Consider the following 16,757-nt stretch of genomic DNA (forward strand, 5'->3'; position numbering starts at 1 on the left):
TTGTTCTCATCTGTCAAAACCCTGCCCTATCATTTCCCGCTGCATCCCTTCCACTCCCCACTCTGTCCCCTGGTTCAGTGGGGCCAGACAGAGAAGTATGGAATGGGCAGGGAGCAGCGGGGCAGAGGCCTGTCCGGGCAGGTGGCACGCGCAAAGGGGACGGGGCACCCCCACCTCCGCACCGGCTCCGAGCCCCGGGACGGGTCTCCCTCCTCCCCGCGTCCCAGCATCCAGCCTGGAGCCCCGGCCTGCACAGGCCCTCACGCGTGCACATGCCGAGCAGCTGTGACCACAAGCCTCCTGCCGTTCTCCTCATCTGTAAATAGGTGAGGAGGAGACCGCACCGCGGCCACGTACAGCCCAGACCCTGCGATGCAGCCACACCTCGTCCTCACCGATGCACCACTTCCAGCCTCTGAGACTCGACAGGACTCCTAGGTCACCAGTAAGGCAGTGAGCCGGCCGGGTCCCAAAGCAAACCCACGAGCCATGTGGTGCCCAAGCCCAGTCTTCCCGGCCACACGGCGAGGCTGCAGTGGTCTCTCCTGAGTCCCTTGGACAACACTCCAGGGCCGGACCCTCTTGCATCCCCGTCCAACTGCAGAGCAGACACACACCCCCCTGCTGACCTTGTGGGCAGCCTGAGATGGAGGGGTGGGACTGCACAGGGACTCAGCTGGCCAGCCAGGGATGCCCTGTACTGGGCCGAATGGGGGAGCCCAAAGCCACGTCCACCAGGAGCCTCGGGAGAGAACCATACTTGCACACAAACGAACGTATTTACAGAACAGAAACAGACTCACAGACAGAAAACAAACCTACGGTTACCAAGGGGAAGGGAGTGGGGAGGGATGAGCCGGGAGTTTGAGATTTGCAGGCACTAACCACTAGATATAAAACAGAGGAACAACGAGGTCCTCCCGTACAGCACAGGGAACTGCATTCAGTATCTTGTAATAGTCTATAAGGAAAGAATATGAAAAGGTGTACATATATATATTCACTTATAACTGTATCACTGTGCTGCACACCAGCAATTAGCACAACTCTGTAAACTGACTACACTTCAATTAAAAAAAAAGGAAAGGGAGTCTTTGCAGACGTAATTACAGTGAAGACTGAACTGAGGCCATACTGGGCTAAGGTGGGCCCTAAATCCAACGAGAGTGTCCTTGCAAGAGAGAAAAGGCGGAGGCACAGAGGAGAAGCCGTGTGAGGACGGAACAGAGGCTACAATGATACGGCCACAAGCCAAGGACGCCACGGGCCCCCCGGGGCTGGAAGAGGCAGGAAGGACCGTGGCCCAGGGACCCTGGCTTGGATGCTGGCCTCCAAAACTGAGAAAGAACGAAATTTCTGTTGTTTGACGCCGCCAACTTTGAGATCCGTGGTTACCACTGCCCCAGGACGCTCACACTGACCCCTTCACCCTCCATCCACACCGCAGCACGTCTGAGCGCTGACCAGGGCCCCCACCCGTCCTCAGCTTCGCCGTCCAGCAAAGGTATCGACAGAGTGGGAGCTACAGGCCTCTCCAGCTGAGGGTCCGGGGCAGCCCTCCAGACAGGGAGCCATGCGAACCCCGGCAGGAGCTGTGGGCGCTGAGATACGGGAGGGCTGTGTCCATGCAGGACACCCAACCTCGGGCTCTGAGATGACGGGCCCCTGAGACCCTGGACCCCACGAATGGAAGGCACAGCCAGAGTCTAACACTAGAGCAAGGAGAGGCCACAGAGCGCCAAAGCACTCACCTGCCCAGAGCCTCTCCCCAGACCCTCACGGAAATCCCACAGGGTCCCGTCATCGGGGGGACGGGTGGGGGGACCTGCTGTTCATCGTGTTCCAGATGACGTTCCTCCTGACAAGACCTGCGCGAGGCCCCACAGCAGTGCCCCCGACAGCCAGTCTCCTGCCTTCCCCGGAAGGCTGGCGTCCTTCCTGGTCCTTCCGCCCCACGTCCAACCTGCCTGACTCCCTGACCCACCAGAGGTCAGGCTCCGCCACCATGGGCAGCCTCAGCTCTGAATACAAACAATGGACTTTAATGCAAACTCCTCCCCAGAGCCAGCTCCCTCTGTGTGGGAGATGTCTCCTTCACTCCCACGTGGCAAGGCTCACAGGAGCATCTGTCTGCCTTGTCTGAGGACCAAGGCTGCATTAATGGAAGTATAACCTCCAAAAAGAAGGAGGTGACTGTCCTCTGCACTCGGTGCTGATCATACTGTGCTCAGATGCTACACCACCCTTCATCCGTGTTGAGCTGCTCAGATCTTGCCACTCGAATTCCTCGATGGTTTCTCCTGCTCTCGTTAAAAAAAAAAACTAAATCCCTATCTTGGCCTACCAAAGCCCGCAGAACCTTGCAACTGCTCCTTGGAGAACCTCCACTTTGTGCCCTTAATCCTGCTCCTCTGGCCTCTGCCAGTTCCCAAAATAGTCAGAGCTCCAATCCCTGGCCAGGGCCTTGCCCTCTGCTTCTGCTGCCCCCAGCTCTCCAGAGGTGGTCTCTTCCCACCTGGGACCTTGGGGGTCCCTATCCTCTGATACATACCAGCCCCCTCCCCACCTCGCTGATCCCCCTCCCCGTCTCTCAGCCACTATCACAGCTCATGAGAAGTCTTTTGTCTGTGGACTTGTTTCCCAGGAAGAGCAGAGCCTGCTCTGTTCACCATGGTGTCCTTGGCCCAGAGCTCAGGAGCCACACAGAACAGGCATCATAAATGCTGGTGGAATTGGTGAGCCAGCGGATGTCAGGGCCTTCGAGGACTCAGGGATCGAAATAAAACTAGAAATAAAAAGGAAAGTCCACTGACAGATGACTGGATAAAGACATTGTGGTGTACATGTACAATGGAATACTACTCAGCCAAGAAAAAGAATAAAACAGTGCCATTTGCAGCAACATGGATGGACCTGGAGATCGTCATTCTAAGTAAAATAAGCCAGAAAGAGAAAGAAAATTACCATGTAATATGAATTATATGAGGAGTTAAAAAAAAGACACAAGTGAACTTATTTATTAGACAGAAACAGACTCAGAAACATAGAAAACAAACTTATGGTTATCAGGGGAGAAAGGGAGTGGGAAGGGATAAACTGGGAGTTCAAAATTTACAAGTACTGAACTATATATAAAATAGATAAGTTTCTACAGTGTATATAACAGTATATATTTAATATCTTATAATAACCCATCATGAAAAAGGACATGAAAACGAATAGATGATTGAAACACTGTGCTGTACACCAGAAACTGACACAACATTGTAAACTGACTATATTTCAATTTAAAAAGGGGAGGCAACAGAAAAGGTGGACGCTGGGGTGGACCCAGTGATTTTGGCAAATGAGCTCTGATAAAATACAGCCAGCCCTGCTCCCAAAGGGACCCCGACAAGAGGGCTGGGCCCCCGACGCCTGGCTGGGCGGTGACTGTCGGCAGAGCTCCTGGTGCCAGGATGCACTCCGCTCACCGCAATGCTCAAAGGTGGAAAGGAGGCCCGGGGGCAGGTCAGCCCAAGGTTGTGCACAGAGGATGGCACTGGGCCTAAAGCACACTGGACCGCAGGACAGGATGGGCAGCCGAGCCCGTGTGCCAGGGAGGTGGAGGGTCCCGGGGGCAGGCAGGCCGTCCATCTGTGCCATTCCTGCCCTCCAGCCTGGGCACCGGGCCTCGGAGCCAGTCTGGCTTCAGCCTTCTTCCCACCCGCACCCCACAGCCAAGGAGCAGCGCTCATCAGGCACTGAGAAGTGGCTGCTGTGCCCGCCACCTGGGCGAGGGTGAGGTCTGACGGCAGCTCGAGGCCACCAGCCGGGCTCCATGGGCTCACCTGGCCCGTGGGCTTGCAGCCAGGTGAGAGGAAAACCTCCTCGGGGACAGATGGCAGGCTAGGGAGCCAGCCTGGCCCCCAGCCCCACCTGCATCCCCACCGCTGGGGCCGCCGGCACGCGCCCACCTCCTGCTGGTGCCTGGAGAAAGCCTGTCTGCGCTCCTCTGGCTACCACTGCCACCTGTTCGCGGGCACTGCTGGCCCCCTCATGGCCCCGGGAGCCCCCCGACCCACGGCCCCTTAGGGAGCAGGCTCGAGGACCCGTGCCTGCTCCGGGGGACACGGCTCCTTGCCTGGGGCTTCAGGACACCTGGGGAGAGCACCTGAGCACCCGGCCCTGGGCAGGGAGGGCTGTGAGCTGAGCTGAGGGACCTGGTGGGCAGTGCAGGGGGCGCTCCTGCAGAGGAGGACGGGACGGAGCCACGGCCCCACCAGCCCCCGGGGGGCCTCCTCCAGCTCCCAGGACCCCGACCCCCCATCAGACCCCAGGAATTGGTATTTTTAACAAGCTCCCAGGTGGCACCGCTGAGCAGCCAGGCAGAGGAACCACGAAGGGAGAACCTTCCGGCTCCTTCAGAGATTCTACAAGGGACAGAAAGCGAGGCGCCGTCTCCTGATGGATCCCTTGAGACGCCAGCCGCTGAACCCACCATCTCCCCCCCAGCCCCCTGCAACGCCAGCATCTTGCGAGCACTCCGCGTAGACTGGCTTCGTCCCTGTCAGCAGCCCCGTCTTGGAGAACCAGCTGCTGAGGTGTGAGAGAGGGAAGCAGGGGCCAAGGCCTCCGTTGGGACAGCAGAGCCAGCCTGACAGCTGTCCCCTCACACTTGGTCAGAAGCTTCCAGAATCCAGTCCTCCCCCACCAGGCTCCAGCAAGACATTGTGGAGAATAGAAGTCTGGCTCGGCACCCCCACCATCAACTTGGGGGACAGAGGGGCTGGTTTAAGGCAAAGAATCACACAGACTGACGAAGACCACAAAACAGCAATGCAGTTAAAAAAAAAAAAAAAAGTCCCTGCAGTGGTTCCCAGGAGCTGTCACCCTCCTGCGTCAACAGTGTGATTCTGGACGAGGGTCCCACTCACTCACGGGCACAGTTACCAGGGGTGACCTTCTGGCGGGATGGAGGCTGGGCCCTCTCCACATCTAGACTCAGCCTGACCACTTGGGCACCAGCCTGGGGTGGGGGACCACCTGGGATTCTGATGAGAGCATCTTCAGCCCCTCGGGCTCCACGGACATTTGCCCCGAAGCTGCCGGGAGCCGGATGAGACCAGGGCTCTGTGCATCACGGCCCCAGAACCACCGCCCCACTACGTCCAGGGCTGAAGCCGATTTCTGCCAGGATGGCTGCAAATCCCTGCCCGCTGCTGCCGCGTGCAGCCCGGCCTGGACACCCAGGTCCGGCCCCTCCGCCTGCCAGGCCTTCGCTGGGTGTGGACCGGCGTGCTCACAGCCCAGGACTGCCCTCTGTGCACCCTCACAGCACAGAGTGGCACAGACGCCATCCTTGTCCCTGACCGACCGATGAAGAAGCCAGGGTGCAGTGTCACCCAAGGGCAAGGAAGAGGGACTTGGCCTCGGCCCTGAGGACCCGGAGCCTGGGCTCCCAGCCAGTCCCCTGCAGCCCCGACCCCTCTCTCAGGCCTGCACAGCTGCTCCATGCCACCCCCAACCCGGGCCCAGCACGCAGGGACAGACTGTCCCAGAGCCCAGTTTCCCCGGGACCTGGAGTGCAGCAGGGGCACCGTGATGGCTCGATGCCCGTCAGCCACCGAGACCCCCAGGAATAGAGGTGGAGGGGCTGCGGGACCCCCGAGCGGCCCCTCCCATCCAGGCTGTGAGGGCAGTTTACATGTGAGGACGGGGTGGCGGGCGCCGCCCCCGCCTCAGACACCACCACACGCCGTAAACTGGGTGAAGTGGCCCTGCCAGCTCTGCCCCGACCCCGGGGCAGAACTAAAGGGACGCCTGGAAGCTCCTGAGGCCCTGCAGACAGGGAGGGTGGCAGGGCAGGCCTGCCACTCACCTTTCCTTGAAGTCCAGGAAGACCTTGGCCAGAGTGCTGCCCCCCGCCATCATGGACACGTCGATGGCCCTCAGGAAACTGTGATGCACCTTAATGACATCCTGGGAGGAAAAGCAGTAGGTGTGTGAACAGGCACGGGGGCCGGGAGAGCACACACGCTCTTCCGCCACACTCATCCAGACCCGTTGTTCTGATGAAGGATGCCACGCGAGCGGCCGGGCAGGGGGTGCACCCTCCACAGAAACGCCCTGTGCTGTTCACTAGAAGGTGCTTGGTGATGGGCGTGCACGGAGCCCTGAGCTCATGGAAGCCCCACCGCAGTCTGAGAGCAGCCGTCTGCAGCCCGCATCAGCCTGTCCAGACACGTGGTACCCGACCCCGGGCAGGCTGTGGTGCCAGAAAGGGACAATGTCCCCAGCCAGCATCCTGGGGACCCGCCCGCTGTGCGAGGGAGTGAAGGGCCCACAGGCTCAGAGGGATGAAGTCTCCCCACCGAGGAGTCAGGGCTTCAGCCCCGGAGAAGTGTGTCCCACTTACAGAGCAGGCGGATGGACGCAGGCAACCCCACGGCCCCCCAGCCCCCCACCCGGGCCCCCCTTCTGCCTGTGGTCATTTTGCCACTGTTCATGGCAGGATGAACCCCAGGTCGGGAGCACAGAGGGAACGAAAATCCAGGGTCTGCATCAGCCTCGCCAGGAGGTGAGCAGCGCCCACCCCTGGAGCTGATGAGGGGCCGGGGAGCCACGGGAGCTGCCACACCAGCTGCTGGCATCCTGCAGGGAGCAGGGCCAGCGCCCCCAGGGGAAGCCCGGCCACGCGCGCCGCCCTGCTCTGCCGACCGCGTCACGGGGGGCCTCCTCACAAGGACTCGCCGTCCCATGTCCGTGCTCAGGCTCCGCAGAGCAGCACAGCTAGGTCTCTGCCCAGCGAGGTGGGGCGGGCACATTTCTCTCTGGCTGCTGACAAAACCTCACGCTTTCTCCAGGGTGAGTGCGTCTGAGGTGTGCCACCAGCACAGGCAGCGGGCGGGGGAAGCGCCCAGAAACTCCCATCCCCTAAAACCAAAGACTCTGGAGGGAAGGGCGGCCGCTTTCTTCCCATCTGTCGGCCCCCAAAACACCCTTTAGCCAGGACCAATCATGCAACTGGCAAGAACCAGCCCTCCGGGACCCCCAGGGATCAGCCCTCGGGGACCCCTGGGGATGGTCAGGCTGGAGCTGGCCTGAAGCCCCAGCAGCTAAGGAACCACAGCCTGCACGCGGCGAGCTGGGGTGGGGGGCCCTCACCTCCAGGTTGATGAAGACAGCTGCCATGTCCGCCGGGCTCAGCACCAGTCTCAGGGGGGTCATGTAGTTCTGCAAGAGAGAACCCCATCACTGCCGTCCCGCCCTAGGGGACACCAATCACCTTCCAGACCACAGTCTCCAGTGGGAGGGGCTCCAACACCCTCCGAGCAGACGGGTGACCGGCAGGCAGCATCCCGTGGCGCCGCAGTCCCCCCGTCAAGGGTCCGCGGATGGGGCTCCCCGCAGGGCAGCTCCTCAGCCCGGCACACAGCTCAGTGCTGACCGGAGAGCGCGTGCCTCCTGGGGAGGTCCGGGCACCACCCTGCAGGGCGAGCACAGTGCGGGACGTGCGGGCCCGGGTGGGATCGGCCTGAGCATCCAGGCAAGCACACTCCCCACCGGGGGGGCAGGCTGCACGGAGGGCCCCGCGCACGAGCCACTGGACCTCAACCCTACAGACCCCTGGCTGGGCTTTGCCACTGCTGCTGGGGCTCCCCGGGAGGAGAGGGCGTCGCCCAGGGCTCTACCTTAGGATGGAGACAGGGCCACGATGCCCACTAGTTCCTGAGTCTGCACTCCGGAGTGTACCCCTAAGCCTGCCATCAGAAGAGGCACTGCCCAGCCCAGTAAGCCCCCAGTGGCGGGGGCGCTTCTGCCTGAGGCTCTGAGCCCAGACTCGGACGAGGTGCCCACACGTGGAGCTCAGCCCCTGCCCCGGAAGCCCCTGCAGGAACCCTCCCCTCTCTCTGCCCCTTCTCCAGCAGGGTCCTGCCCCCTGGACCGATCCTGGGCCGCCGTACAGGCACTGGCCTCTCCGGCTCGGTTTCCTCACCTGTGACATGGGGACAGCAGTGTCCCTTGGGGTGGTCAGGGGAGGATTACAAACGTGGTTGTTCCCAAGAGTGTCCAGCACACCACACGCCCCGAGCTCAACCCCCGACGTGCACTGTGCCTGCCACGGGCCGCGCCTGCCCTCCAAGGCCGCGTTCCAGGGGTGGAGACAGTTTTTCTGCCACGGGACTCGGGCTGTGTAGAGCCTGCGGGGCCCTGGAAGGAGCTGACCCGGGAGCCGGACTCGAAGGAGAGGGTCTGCTGGGGGAGGGGTGGGCAGGGTGCAGCTGGGATGACGTGTCTGCGGAAAGGCTAGCAGGCGGGGGCCTGAAGGGCGAGGGTTGGGTGGGGGAGGAGGAGGGGAAAGGTCAGAGACCTGGGGCCAAGGGGCATCTTAGGACTCCTGGCTGGAGGCTCCACAGGGCCCTAAACAGTGGGGACCCCCCCTGGTATCCCCATCACGGCCACAGGTGGCCCTGCGCTGTGACCCGGGCTAGGCAGGGAGGTTCTACCTCAAGAACGATCCTGCTTCCTTCACCCCAGTAAGCACCAGCAGCTGGCAGTGAGGACGCCCCAGTGACAGGGAAATGGCGTCAAGCCAGCGCCCACTGGAGGCCAGGACGGGGCAGGGGAGGAGGCCCACTGTGGTCCTGCAGGAACTGGGCAGGCCGGCGCGGAGACAGCACTGACCAGCCACTTAGGGGAGCGCAGGGTCAGCCTCGGGGGTTCCAAAGACTCACGTCATCGGGCCCAGCTATGTCCCAGGTGCAGGCCACTCACAGCCACCTACAGGGGGCACTGCCGTCTCCCACTTACAGAGGGGAGGCCAGGTGCAGAGTGCCCAGCTGAGAAGGTATGTGTAAGGAGCTTAGCTCAGGGCCTGGCCTGGCTGAGAGCATACAGAAGGTGCTTAGCTCTGGGTGAGGGCGCAAACATAAAAAAATGAGCCGCAGTGACGCTGGGCTTAGGCTGGGAAGAACTGCAGAGACCCGCTCAGGACAGCCCAGGGCCAGAGCTGAGGCCGAGGGACGGGAGGTGGGACCCCGGCCGACGTGGCGGCTGACACGGAAACTGACCTGGATGGAGCTTGTGGGGAGGGCAGAGGGCAGAGGAAAGGTGAGGGCGACCTCCTTTTTGGCTACGAAACCGAGAGGGCCACCGCGCACCCCCTCCACCACCGTCGCCCCGAGGCCCTGCCTGGAGACAGGGACCCGGTGGCCAAGGCCCACGCCCACCTTCTCAATGTCCTCCAGGGTCCGGCAGTACTTGGCCTCAGTCTCCTGAATCTCCAGCAAGCAGCAGCTCCTCTTGTCGTCCTCTGTCATCCCCATTTTCTAGAGGAAGGATGCGGGACATGAGCCAGGACCCGCCAGGCCCACCGCCTGCTGATGCCCAGGCCCGGCCGTGGGGTCGCCGAGCTGAAAGGGTGCAGCCAGGCGGGAGGCGGGACAGGCAGGCCCTTGCCTCCCTTCTGCAGCGGAGGAAACTGAGGCACGGGCAGGGGACGTGGCGTGAGCCTGGCACCGGTGACAGTGCAGAGGACCAGTCAGAGACTTCTGAATCTCGGTCTCCACCAGACCGGCGTGAGGCCCTCAGAAGCGGCCCCCTCCAGCACGTGCAGGCGGGCACATCACACCTTCCCAAGGCCCGAAGCCCGGCTCAGCCTGGGAACGCGGCACTGAGGGCCCAGGACCCCCAAAACTGTGTAAGGATGTGTGCCTGACAGCACCTCCCTGGGGACAGGGTCCTGAGTTGTTTCAAAGGGGTCTGAGACCTCCCTGAAGGTGGAGGAAGGCGGCGCTGGCAGGACTTACCCCGGCCTTCCTCCACCTGCCACTTACCTGCATGTATCTAATCTGAAAGCGTGAAGGAAGAAACAGGAGAAAGAGCCAGTTAGCAGTGCTTATTCTCATTCAAGCTGTGCTTGGGGGAGGCCAGGGGGCTGCACACTTTGCCAGCAGCCCCAGAGGTCACACCACACCCTCCGCGCATCGGCCTGGCTGGGTGGGATGGAGGGACAGTGCCGGGACCGAGCACGGGGCAGCCTCCCCTTGGGTGGGGTCCGAGAGTGGCACCTGCCACCCCCTGGCTTTATCCTCCTTTGGAAACACCATCCTTCCTCGTGTCTCCCACTTAGACTGTTCAGAGAGCCCCAGACATGAGAGGGGAGGAAATAAAACAGCTGTTTTATGTCAGAGGACCTGGTGGGTGGCCGGAGGCCCACCCTGCCTGGACAGACAGGACAGCTCGTGGGTCCAGCACCGAGCACTGGGACCCAAAGCAGCACAGGGCAGGTGGGACGTGGGCCTGTCCCCAGCACACAGGCGGGCATCTGCCCCAGCCCCGCAGGTCCTGCCGTGTGCCTTCAGGACCAGGGACAGCAGCAGGCTCTGGGGAGCGCCCCCTAGGGCCTCCACAGGCCGGGCGGACGGGGTCTCTCGGGAGTCTGCACAGCTGGGGGCGGTCCCCAAGACAACCACCCAGAACTCTACACCCCATGCCCTTGCTTGACCTGCAGGACAGCAAGGTCCCAAAGGGCCCGGGGGGTGCGGTGGCCTGTCTCAGCTTGCTGCCAAAGACGGAAGGCCGGCCTTTCAGGGCAGCTCCAGGGAGGCTAAGCAGGGCCCCCTGCAGCCGGGCACCAGCCTGGCCTTCCAGCCCTCGTGGCCCACTGCCCTGGAAGGCTCGGGAGCAGGGCTGCCCACTGCAAGGCTGCCCGGGGGAGGGCAGACCAGGGGTCACAGACCCACAGCTGCCTCCGGAGCGAGATCCCTAGCACCTATGGAGAAGGAAACCCACCTTCAGACGCGTGAGAGGCCACATGAGAAAACGTCCTTGACGGCAGAGTCTGGAGGCTGTGAGCCGCCGCCCAGCACCCCTGCCCCTCTCCCGGCAGGGGAGCCCCTCTGAAAGGCCTCTGGGAGCTGTCTCCCAGAATTCTGCTTCTCCATCCCCAGCTGGTTACTCCCACACCAACGAAAAACACTGAAATTTGCTTTCTGAGAAATTTCCCCCATTTCTTGGGTGAAAACAAATGGTACCAAAAGCCTCTGCAGTTGGTACGCGGCATCTCGGCCGCCCCAGGAGCCTGGGGGTGTGAGGGGGCTGTGGCCCGCCCCACCAGGTCCCCGTCTCCCATCCTGGCCCAGCAGGGCCACCCCCTCTCCCCCAGCTCGGCAGCTGTGGGCGACACAATGGAGCTGCAGCAGACAGGCGTCCGAGAGATGATTAGCCAGCGCCCGTTGGAAAGAAGCACCCGCTCCTGAAAGATGCGCAGCTGGCTAGCCGAGCCAAGGGCGGCTCGCCGCTCTCTGCACAAAGGGGTGGAGGGGTGCGGGCTGCTGAGACCAGCAGAAGTCACTGCCTGGGCTCCCTGGGCAGGACCACGAGCCCCGGGCGCCCTTCAGAGACTGCCACGGCCGCGCGTCTGGGGAGGTGTCGTGCCGGGGCGGTCACAGTCTCCCTAGAACATTCCAGAGGGAAGAAGGGCTCCTGGCCGACTGGCCCGAGGGGAGGACCCCCATGGGGGCCGGGAAGGACCCGGTGCAGCTCCCTGTTGGTGGCTCAGACGCTGGGGTCAGCGCAGAGGCTGTGACGCGGCGCGGGGCGGGCGGGGCGCAGCGCAGGGCGGGCGGGGCGCGCAGGGGCTCACCATGGGCTGCTGCACCTCCACCTTGATGATGTCCTCGTAGATGTCGTCCCCTTCATCTTCGCACGGGACGCAGTCGTAGATGTCCTCTCCCACGTCATGTTCGCTGCACAGGAGGGAAGCAGGTCAGAGGGCTGAGCGGCCGTCAGCGCCACCACAAGCCACTCCCTCTCGGCCTCAGTCCCTTGGTCTAAGGACAGGGCGCACCCCCTGCCTCCCGGGGTGTCTGTGAGTTTCACTCGGGCAGCCTGGGGAGCATCTGGTGCCCTTCCTGCTGCGCTTCTAGAAGGTCCCACCGTGACCACGCCCAGCTTCTGCAGCCCTTGAGTAAATGCAGGGGCCACACGCCGGGACCTGAGGTGAGACATCGCCCTGGGGAATCTTTGCACAGCCAATCAACAGGCGTGCCCAGCCTGGGGCCTGCGCTCCCGTCCCCCGCGGCCCACACCTGTGACCTGGAGGCCCGAGGACTCCTGGCTCAGCCCAGGGTCCCCCAGCCCTCGCAGAGGAAGTGTGAAGGTCAAAGTGCAGAGCTCACACGTGAACATCTTCCCTTCCAGGCGGCAAAGAAGTGGAGCAGAGGGGCTCGAAGTTTGTGACAGGACTCACCAACCCAGCAAGGAAGCTACTGCTTAATTTGTAGTTCAGTAATAAACCTTTGTTTCAGCTCATGATCTTGCCAGCAAGTCATCCCCTCTGATCTGCAAGACTTAGGTCATCGGACACCTCCCCCAAGAGGCCTTCGGGGCTCCACCGCCCGGTCTGCGATCCGGGACTCTCCCTGACACTCCTGTACGAAGTGCACCCCTCTCACCGCTTCTGCACTTGCTCTGTAAGTGCCCGTGGATGAGCCTGCCTCTTCCCCAGGAGAAACCCCGCTTCTTAATTCCGCTGACCTCCACGCCTGACCCAAGGAGGTGCTTGGTAAACATTTCACTGAATCAGCACACGCGCCGACCGAACCACCCACCAGTTCCCTTGGGGCCGGCACAAACCGCCCCCCATTCCGCGAGGGTCACTCTGGCCTGGGGCTAAGGGACGGGAGCCACCCTGGGCCCGGGGCGGCCAGCAGTTCAGTCTGCCGTGGGGTCCGTCCTCAGCGCAGCCATGCTCCGGGCCAGCTCACCCTGGAGGCCCGTGCCAGCCCCGCGCACCTCTCTGTGCGAGGACACACCCCATGGCCTGGCCCGGAGCAGGCCCGGCACAGTTCTCTTCCGAAAGGCTTCAGAATGAGGTGGAGCAGCCCCCTCCCCACCGGCAGAGCCGGAGTCCCAGGGACAGGGAGGGACGGAGGCCAGGGCAGAAATGACACCACCCGCTCTTAGGAATGGGTTCCTGGCCCCGCCCCACACCCAGCTTTTGAATATTAACTGTCATTCTATAGGCTGGGGTGGGCAGGGTGGGTGGGAAGAGAGCGCTGAAAATCTAGCGGACAGGGAGTATTCAAGGAAGGCCTTCCCGGCCGGAGGGGCTGGTCTCCCCAGAGCCCTGGACGCCTCCCCGTGGGACCGAGCTGCAGTGGGGCTGTGGGCAGGTGCATCTGGACTTCTCTCTGGGCGGTTCCGGGGCTGGGCCAGCTCCCATCTTGGTGAGACCTCCACAGGCGGCTGCTTTGGGGTCCTTCCCTCTATGCTCTACAGCCACTCCAGGTGTGAGGTAGCCAAAAGCTGGCCAGAGGACAAAGCCAGGTCACACTGTGCCGGACCAGCCGCCGGACTCTTGTAACTACGATGTAACAGCCGCCCACCCACTGACGAGACACTTCGGACCCAGTGCACGTGTCAGGCACCGGAAAGCATGTCTGCCTTTCAACCTCACAGACCCTTGGCGGTGGAGAGCACCGGCCGTCTCAGGTGAAAGTCGCACCGAGGCCCCAGCAGCTACCAGGAGAGGTGAGGGGAGCTCAGTCAGGCTGGTCCTCACCCTCTCCCGTCCGCCCTCCACCGCAGGATGAGTATCTGGATGTCGGCAGTCCTGAGAATGCATCCTGGGGTGCAAATCAGTACCCAGACGGTGACAGAGCCTCCCCGCTCCCGCTGGAACCAACGAGAAGGCAAGGAGGAGCATCTGCAACTCCTGGATTTGCTCACTCCCCGCCTCGGAGGTCCGTCCCCCAAGGCAGGCCAGGGGAACGGTCACTTATGTTGACACAAACCACCCCCGCCTCTCCAGATGCTGTCCCCAAAGGAAACAGTTCCCGCAGCTCTGCCCGCCAGGTTCCTGGGGTCCAGGCGAGTCCCTGCAGGGGTCCCTTCCTCTGGGTTTCAGACACCCCGGATTTCTGTCTTGCAGCCAAGCGAGGCTGGTGACAGAGGCCCCATCGAGAATTCTGACAGCGTGGAGCAGAGGGGAGACAGGGAAGCTCCTGGGCTGCTAACTTAGACACCCCGAAGGCACATCAGGCTGCTCGTAAGGTCTGGAGACACATCGGCTTTGCTCTGATGGGCCGGTGGAAGGAAGGTGGTGGGGCGCGTGACAGTTAAATAGTTGAAGAGCCGATGAAATGAATAAAAATGACAATGCCAGCCTGGAAAGAGTCCTCCAGGTCACCAGTGCAGCAACGGCAATCTGCCAGCCCAGGAGCCCCGGTCCTCACCCTACGTTTGGGGAAGCACCCTAGTTGATCCTAGGATTCCATCCCACTCAGCCCGGAATCCCTTTCAGCAAAGGCCTCCGTGCCGCCCCCACCACCAGGCAGCCGGAATCAGGGCCCAAGATGCAACTCGCTCATCTCCCAGAGGAACTCAGGCTCTCCGTCGTGGGGTGGGGAGACCGGGGCGGACATGCGGGAACTGGCCACGGTCTTGCAGAAGCCGTGTTCCTGTTCCGGGGCCTCCCGGTCAGGTGGACGGGTCCCCTGCTTTCATTGGCCGAGTCCCCGATGACGCGGGCACTGAGGGCTCTTCAGAGAAATACAAGAGGCGATCTGTTGATCTTGAGGTAAGGCGGGCACCTGCCCCACGTGGAGCCAAAGCAAGAGCTGCAGTATTCCTAGGAGGGAGAGGACAGCGAGGGCTGGAGGGGTCAGAAGCTTCCAGGACGGGTGGGACTTGAAAGGTGCTTGGAAGCCGTGTGGACTGCAGGGTCCTAGGAAGGTGCCCTTCTACGCCTCCCTCCTTCCTGGCGCCATCCTCAGATCCTGGCACACCGACGTCTACAGAGCTCCCGCTGCGTTCTAAGCACGGGGCAGAAAGCCTTCGCACAGGTCTCTCACCGTGTTTTGACGACGGTTTGCACAGATCGAGCTGCACCCTTAGGCGTACCGTTCTGACGAGGGGACAGACACACCGGTATTGTGCACACCCCGCCATGTCACAGACATTCTCATCTCCGGAGACGCCCCCTCCTCCCTGATCCACCCCTAGTAGCCGGCCCCACCACAACGGCTCCTCACCGCAGGCTACTTCCGTCTGCTCTAGAACGTCATACCAGCCGCCTCGTGCGTCATGTCGCTTCCGTGTCTGGCCTCCTGCCCTCACGTCACGCCTCTGAGATCCACGCAGTTGCCTCCACCGCAGGTCATCCCTCTTTACTGCTGGCCCTAATCCATGCTCTGAAGGCGCCGCAATCTGACAGCCACTCTCCTCCTGAGGAGCACCTGGGTGGCCTCCACGTTCTGGTCGTTCTCAGTAAAAGCTGCTATGAGCATCCCTCTTCTTTTCCTTTCCGTGGACTGAAAGCGCCCGGGGAGCGGAATGGCCGGATCACAGGCGGGTGTGTTCAGCTTCATCAGCAACTGCCACGCGCTCTCCCAAAGCGGCCGCGGCATCTACTGCCCCCCGAGCAGCGTGCACCGGCGAGTTGTTCCTGGTCCTCCCCAGCTCTGGCGCTCCCCAGACTTTTACATTTTAGCCACTGGGGTGGGTATGTAGTGAAATGCACCTGCGGTTGCTTTTGCACCTCCCTCCTCATTGATGACGCTGAGGATTTCCCCATGTACCGACGCGCACCTGTGCATCTTCCCAGGTGGAAGGCTTGCTCCAGGCTTTTTCCACTTCTAACGATTGGTCGCCTTTTTCTTATTGAATCCTAGGAGTTCTTTGTATATCATGGATACAAGTCTTTTGTCAGATTTGTTTTGTGATTTTTTTTTCAGTCTCTGGCATGGCTACTCATTTTTTTTCATGGTGTCTTTTGATAAGCATTCATTCTGAATTTTAATGAAAGCAAATCTATCGCATTTTTCTTCTTCGGTGTCCTGATGCTACCCCGTGTCCCATCTAAGAAGTCTTCATGCCTCAAGTTAGAAATCGTTGCTTCCTTCCATGCTGCAAGGAATTTTCTCCTACGTCCTCTCTAAGAACTCTGCGGTTTCAGTGTTTATGTTCAGGTCTCCGATCCATCGCAAATTAATTTTTGTGTATGGTGTGAGCTAGGGGTTGGGGTGCACGTCCCCATCCCCACATGGATACCCAGGTGTTTCAGAACAATTTGTTGAACACTTTCTCTTCCTCGTTGGATGGCTTGGATCCCGTGGACAAAAGCCAGTGGGCACGTGGGTGTGGGTGTGCTCTGGCCCCTCGGTAGAGTCAGCTGTACTTATGCCACTCAATTGCTTTCGTCTCATCGAGAGTCTTGAATTCAGGGAGCGTAAATGCTCTAGCTCTGTTCATTTATAGGACTGTTCAGACTATCCTCAAGTCCTTTGTGTTTCCACACAAACTTTACGGTCACCTTGTCCATTAAACGAAAAGAGAGACTGCTGGAATTGTAACAGGAGCTGTAGGCGAATCTACAGTTTAACCTGGGGAAAACTGACATCGTAACAGTATCGCCTTCCAATCCATGAAGACAGTATACACTTTCGTTGATTCGGGTCTTTAGCTTCTCCCGGCGACACCCTGCAGTTTTACCACCGAGGCTTCGGGGTGTAGGAGGCGTGTTTTTGCCCCGCCTATTCCCTCCCCCTTCAGCTTCTGGGATTCCGGTTATACCTGCTAGACAACTTGACGCCGCCCCATGTCTGAGGCTCTGCACATTTTCCAGTCTCCTTTCCTCTGTTATCTAGAGTGTGCAACTTCCACTGAACTATTTTCAAGTTCAATGACTCTCTCCTCTGCCATCTGCAATCTCCTATTAATGAACGGGGACTGTTCATTTAAGTTATCGTGCTTCTTGGTCCGGGAAATTC

General features: G+C 61.1%; 1 protein-coding gene across 3 annotated transcripts in view; it reads right to left on the reverse strand.

The window, feature by feature from the left end:
- Positions 1 to 16,757, reverse strand: part of VAV2 (vav guanine nucleotide exchange factor 2) — a 168,079-nt gene that overhangs the window by 30,349 nt on the left and 120,973 nt on the right. For all 3 annotated transcript variants that reach the window (XM_072960499.1, XM_072960498.1, XM_072960497.1), the window contains exons 5-8: positions 11,630 to 11,732; positions 9,213 to 9,311; positions 7,147 to 7,215; positions 5,861 to 5,961 (exon numbers count right to left, since the gene is read on the reverse strand). In XM_072960499.1, the coding sequence (XP_072816600.1) occupies positions 5,861 to 5,961; positions 7,147 to 7,215; positions 9,213 to 9,311; positions 11,630 to 11,732 (372 nt within the window). The remainder of the gene's footprint in view (positions 1 to 5,860; positions 5,962 to 7,146; positions 7,216 to 9,212; positions 9,312 to 11,629; positions 11,733 to 16,757) is intronic.

This window comes from Vicugna pacos, chromosome 4 (genome assembly GCF_048564905.1).
Source record: "Vicugna pacos chromosome 4, VicPac4, whole genome shotgun sequence".
NCBI lineage: Eukaryota > Metazoa > Chordata > Mammalia > Artiodactyla > Camelidae > Vicugna > Vicugna pacos.